At 33.3% G+C, this 6,570-nt stretch overlaps 1 protein-coding gene across 1 annotated transcript; it reads left to right on the plus strand.

Moving 5' to 3' along the window:
• Positions 1 to 272: 272 nt before the first annotated feature.
• Positions 273 to 3,869, plus strand: LOC124833415 (peroxisomal adenine nucleotide carrier 1). Its single transcript, XM_047307902.2, has 5 exons — positions 273 to 689; positions 2,125 to 2,356; positions 2,769 to 2,915; positions 3,045 to 3,202; positions 3,287 to 3,869. The coding sequence occupies exons 1-5, from the start codon at positions 547 to 549 to the stop codon at positions 3,561 to 3,563; spliced, it is 957 nt and encodes a 318-aa protein (XP_047163858.1). The 5' UTR covers positions 273 to 546; the 3' UTR covers positions 3,564 to 3,869.
• The last annotated feature ends 2,701 nt before the right edge of the window (positions 3,870 to 6,570 follow it).

The following is a 6,570-nucleotide window of genomic DNA, read 5'->3' on the forward strand; positions in this document are numbered from 1 at the left end:
TTTATTCAATCATTCACTAAAAATGAACCCTAATCCTATTTTAATGCCTTTTATTAAAAAAACAGTGTTACCATTATGTATCTGTATGCGTCACGGTAGTGTCTTTTTCACCCCGTATTTATCCACATGGGTCGGATATACACAGTGTGTCTTTTATTTGTTGAAAACACCGTTTAGTCAAGCAAGAAGCATGCACACAATAACGCGCTAGTTCTACACGGACTTACTTTGGTAGATAGCATGGTTCTATAACGTAACACAACGTAGCACGCCACTCACGTTTTTGTTCTGTCCATTGGTTTCGTGGAACCCTATAAAATGTTTTCACTACGTTAGGTGGTGTTGCCCTTCCACGACCTTCTCACCCTTCTTTATTAGTTCCTATAAACCATCTTTTCCTTTTCCATTTCCTCTTTATTTTCTCTCTGTAGCATCCGTTTTTGTTCCCTGTCTTATACTAAATTTCTACATTATATATAATATTGTTGTTACTGTCATAAAATATACACATACCCTCTATTCTCCAACAACCTACCCAGGAGGAAGATGAACGTGGATCTGGAGTCATTAGCAGAGGCCACTTCTGGGGCCATAGGGTCACTCATCAGCACCACTATTCTCTACCCACTTGACACCTGCAAGACCAAGTACCAAGCCGATGCTCGTTCCCATGGTCGCACAAGATACAGGTTCTTTTATGCCTACCCTTTTTCTTTTTCTATTCTCTTCTTATTGTTAATTGAATTTCAATTTCTTCATGTTCCCGCTCACCCCTTCTTCATGGGGTGATCGTAAATGGTTTCTCTGTGTTCCCCCCAGAATTGGGTGTTCTGGATCGGGACTTTGTCTTGTAGTGTTGTGTTCGGGAGATGGTGATCAACGATGAAAGATGTAATTTCTTAGCTTGGGTTTATTTTGAAGACAAAACTTTTGATGCTGATCTTCAATTAGAATAGAAATTTCACCTTGGGAAATTTGCGTAGTAAAAGGTTCTATTAAATGTGAATATACTCATGTTGAGGAGATGGTGATCAAAGACATGCGTAATTTCCCTGCCCTTTTCAAGTATTTGCTTTGGAGTCTGGATAAATTATCGTTGATCTTGAAAGATGTATTCTTTTTAGCTTGGGGGTATTGTAATTCTAGTTTTCTCTGTCTGGTTGCGCTTCTCAATTCTTTGGGATGGACTTTCCAAGGTATCCGGATCACCCAACAATGATTATTTACTGTTTGAGATTTGAAGATTCTAGAATGTATAAACCCCCTAAGTCGGATTAATTGGCCATTTTTGCTTACTGTTTTCAAAATTAGTATTGAATGAACGGAACGGAGGCACTGGTTGTCGGTGGCTGATTGACTAATCTCAGTCTCTGCGGTATTTGATGGGTAAGAGAAGCACAGAAAAGATAAAATACTATTGAAAAACTTATACCCTATTATAAGAGAAAACAGCAAGAAACCCAATAACACCTTTTGTGATTGAAAAATGCACTATGTTTGAAATATAAGGGGAGTCTCTTTATAGCAGCAGGAAGGAGCTAATAACAAACTTATATATCTGCAATAACTAACTAAAACGCCTATCTACAGCCAAACAAACATAACAGAATCTAATCAGCTTGTGTTTCTTCATCTTTTAACTCCAATAAATAGCTTTCTGTTTTTTAAAATTTGTTTGTCTTTAATAACATCTGAAAGAGCTTGTCCCTTGAACTCATTTCTGATGTTTAAAACTTGTTCCCTGTGTATTGGACTAATTAGACCCTTTAGCTTTCAATTATGAATACTGGAAGTCTTATTCGAACCTATCAAGTCGTTTAGTCTGCTTAATAGTTTAATTTTTCATTTTGAGACTCTTACATTTTATCTTTCTTTAAAGGAATTAAACAGGGAACTGTTATGCATTCTTATTTTACAAATGATAAAACTATTCTGCATGTAGTGTATCAAATTGCATTTGCATCAAAGTATCATTTTGTAACATTGGAATTTCTTGGGTTGAGTGTGCAGGTTGAGTGGGGGATTGATCTTAGCTCTTGGCCATTGTGTGTCAAAATTAGCCAAGAGAATGTATCTCTTGGGTATGTATACTTACTTTCATTTTAATTGTCTTTACATTTGCAGGAATCTCACTGATGTATTATTGGAGGCAATATCTAACGGTCAGGTGCTTTCACTTTACCAGGGCCTTGGAACAAAGAATCTTCAATCCTTCATTTCGCAGTTTGTCTACTTCTATGGATACAGTTATTTTAAAAGACTATATCTAGATAAAAGTGGTTATAAATCCATTGGAACGAAAGCAAACTTAGTTATTGCTGCTGCAGCTGGGGCTTGCACTGCCATTGCGACTCAGGTGAGGCAGCACTAGCTTTTCCTAGTTTAACTGTGTATTTAAAAATCAAAATCACTTCTATGGTTTTTGGAGCAGGACACTATAGTACCAAATTTTCATTATCTTCATGACAAAATTTTGATTGAAGTCTTTTATGGCTATGTCTTGTTGCTTGAGGGTATTTTTGATGATTCTTAGTTTGAACACGGAACAAGAATGAGAGAATGTAGTGCATCTCTGGAATAAAACATATTTGATCAAACTATACATAAAAATCTAATTAAGTTTTCAATGCTTAACCTACTACAATTGTTGGTTAATCATCCACAGTTAACTATGGACTGGCTAATAAATCATAGATGTCTATTTTGTTACTATCTGCCTATATCAAACTTAATTTTATTACTAAGCATACCTCATTGATTACTTCTAGCCCCTGGACACAGCCTCCTCTAGGATGCAGACAAGTGCATTTGGAAAGTCTAAAGGGCTACTGAAAACCCTTACCGAAGGAACTTGGAGTGACGCATTTGATGGCCTCAGTATTTCCTTGCTGTTGACATCAAACCCTGCAATTCAGGTAGGTCAAGCTGCAGTTTGTGCCATCTGGAATTCTGTATCATGTTTGTATGCTTAATATATAAAGTTATATTTGGCATGCTTGGTCAGAGACCAAAAGATTTTAATTTGAAACTACCTTGTGCTACAGTATACCGTGTTTGATCAGCTGAAACAGCGAGCACTGAAGAATAAACAAAGTAAAGCTGAAAAAGGATCATCTCCTGAATCCCTTTCTGCATTTATGGCCTTTCTTTTAGGTGCAATTTCAAAGAGCATTGCTACATGTCTTACATATCCAGCTATCAGGTATTTAGTTGTAACTTCCAACTGGTTTTTTATTTCTGGACTTAGTTTATAGGGGGCACTTCTAATATCTCTTTCTGCTTATAGGTGCAAAGTCATCATTCAAGCTGCTGACTCAGATGAAGCAAACTCCAAAAATAAGATAAAATCACAGAAAACAGTGTCTAGTGTTCTCTATGGAATATGGAAAAGGGAGGGGATAGTGGGATATTTTAAAGGATTGGAAGCTCAGATCTTAAAAACTGTTTTGAGCTCAGCACTTCTCTTAATGATCAAGGAGAAGATCTCAGCTACTACTTGGGTGCTTATCCTTGCACTTAAAAGGTACCTATTACTTCCAGCAAAAAGAGTTAAGAACTTGTAAGTTATGATAGCAGTTACCGGAGGAAGAAGCTTCAATTCCTTGTGGATAATGAATCTAGTTGGAGTGCAAAGAGTGCATTTTAGCAGATACATATACTCTTCAGAGTTGAGACAAGGTGGTTTTGGTGGCTTCTCTTTGTTCCACCTCCCTTGGTTAATTGATATAGAACAACTAGTTCAGGAATTTATGCAAAAGACTGATAGAGCAAAGCAAATTAGAAAGTCTGACAATAAACGGTGTTTTTAGTTTTTTTCTTGGGTTGCATTTGTTGTTTCAAATAAAGGCTTGAATTACTTTGTTTTTGTAGTTGGTTCTTTTTAGGACATCACCGGGATTAACTCAAATGACTGAAAAATGTAAAACCAGAGTAATTGTGTCACATTATTTTTAAACAATCCACAATCAGTTTTGTCCCAATAGATTTTTTTTAAAGAAATTCAAAACAAATTATTATTTTATATAGACTTGATGATGATGCATAATAATATGTATTAATATAAATTAGTTATTTTATTATGAAAACGTTAATTAATTATTCTTTGTCGGAAGTTAACTAATTCAATAATTGATAATTTATTATAATATTTTAATTTACAATTAATGTCAATTATTTAAATAAATGTATAATGATGGAAAAATGCAATATGGATCGTAAAGTTAGTTTTCATTATTCTCCTTTACAAAAATTTTCTAAATATAATTTATCAAATCTACCTTGAAATTTATCCTTCACAGTAACATTCTAATTTTTTATAGCATGCAATTTGTCATATCTTATTACAAATAGTTAACTAAAAAAAACTTATAAGACGTTATTATAAATATATATGACTTATAATAACAAAAGATATCCAAAATCCTAAATGATTATAAGATATTATACTGATCCAAGACTGTAAAAGATTTTTACTAGAGGAAAGAAACTAAATCTCAACATCCTACTTTACGTCTCAATTTCATCTTTTTTTAGCACCTATTCACCAGAGACATTTTCTCCTAAGCTCATACCATTAAAGTGATCATTGCAAAAGAGAAAACAAGCACACAGTGAGCTAAAGTATCAAAAGAGCATTCATACATCTTAAAACCATAATATCACAATTATTATTTCAATCAAACAATACAGAAATAAGCATATCAACTTTCACATCAAGAAAAACCAAAATATATAAATAATCTCTCCCTTTGACCATCCGGATACATGTATTGGTGTCGAACCTGCACATGTGTGGTGAAACAACATACCACATAAACTACCATACAAGGTTAATCCGTCAAACACCTAGGGTCAAACTGACCCTAGGCTAAGGATCTCTTACTACTCCTCACGACATAACCACTCTTCTCTACTTGAGGTTGGATGACTATTGGAGCGTCAGAAACATTCTTCCATTTCAAACCACTTACAAGCATAACACAAGGATATTTTCCATGAAATTTCTTTCACCACATACTTAAACCAAATACACTTTCATCATCATCAGAATATCACATTAACAAGTATCATACATAACACCATATTTTATTAACCATAATCATATACAAATTCCACATCATTATAACTAATATGCATAAACTATTCCAACCCAAATCAACATTATAAAACATCATAAAACTTAAAGGAAAACTCAAAAGACAGATAATAACAAAATTGTAATAAAAAACTTAGAGAACACGAAACACCAAAGTAATAACGCCCTTAGTTCCCAGACCTACCACTTAGCTCCAGTACACAAAACTACCCATACTTGTAGAGGAGAAGTGTCGCTCAGTGTCCAATTTTACCACTCAACACCCAAAAGTCAGAGAGGTCACTAGCTTTTGTGATACTCAGCGCCTAAAGTGGCGCTTAGTGTCCTGGAGCCCAGTGGCTCTTGGGTTTGATAGCGCTCGGCGCCACACAGGGTCGTTCAGCATTATACCAAATAACTTATTTTTTTGATTTTGGTGCACCTTAGACCTATCCAAAAGATCAAATTGGTATCCTTGACACTAGAATTTATGCAAAAACATGGTTATGACTAAAATTAAGTACCTATTTTATCATGTGATAAAAAACAAGATGCAGTAGATCAACCTAATCACTCAAAAACTTATCTATTCAATTCTACATGTTATAAACCAAAAATCAACAAATTAAATGTCCAAACAAGTCATAATTGACTCAAAAACAGACCTTAAACCTTTAGTTTAATCACAAAATAACTCCTTTAAATCTTCACCTGCCAAAACCCCAAAAATAGACCAAAAACTAGCCTAAAACTAGCCTAAAACTCAACCTTTTAACCATGTCAAGATACAACAACAAATTTTACTAATTATAACCTCAACTCATCATTTCAAGTGATCAAAACAAGTAATAACTAACCAGCATTCTCACCAATACTCTTTCAATTCAGATCACACATATAATTCAATTTCAAACAATTATACCACACACAACAAAATCTCAAACAAGTTCAATCTCTTAATTAAACTCAAGTTTGCCTTGCTTTTTCCAACACTTCTAGTTTTCACTATGTTTTTTCTTCTTTCTCTTTCATAATTGTTTGCCACAAAGATACCAATCTACAATGAAGGTAATAAGATTCTCAAGAACATTACCCACATAAGTCTTTACATTTAATCAACAAAAATCATTCCTAAAAGAACTACTAAAAACTTTAGGAAGAAAAAAATGAAAAAAAATATAAGGAACTAGTGTGAGAGAGTATGATAAAGAAAAAGAGAAATGAAAAAAAATTCAAATGTATAATACTAATTGCACTTCTACATAATGTTGTAAAAGTATTAAAACAATATAATTAAGAAAATATATAAATTTCTAATGTTGAAAAAAAACTGTTTATTTTAAAATATAGCAATAATGTACTTATTTTTAGTAAAAATATGTTCAATTATTCATTTTATTAAACAAAAATTTATTTTAATATACATAATCATAAAAACATCATTAATTTAGTTTAAAATAGCAAGTAAGATTCCAATTTTTAAAAAATGTTGTACA

This window comes from Vigna umbellata, chromosome 3 (genome assembly GCF_029865625.1).
Source record: "Vigna umbellata cultivar VRB3 chromosome 3, Vumbellata_1.0, whole genome shotgun sequence".
NCBI lineage: Eukaryota > Viridiplantae > Streptophyta > Magnoliopsida > Fabales > Fabaceae > Vigna > Vigna umbellata.

Coding starts and splice junctions, on each gene's coding strand:
- LOC124833415 (XM_047307902.2), top strand. CDS start 547: ATGAACGTGGATCTGGAGTCATTAGCAGAGGCCACTTCTGGGGCCATA. Junction 690..2,124: donor CATGGTCGCACAAGATACAG/GTTCTTTTATGC, acceptor TTACATTTGCAG/GAATCTCACTGATGTATTAT. Junction 3,203..3,286: donor CTTACATATCCAGCTATCAG/GTATTTAGTTGT, acceptor TTCTGCTTATAG/GTGCAAAGTCATCATTCAAG.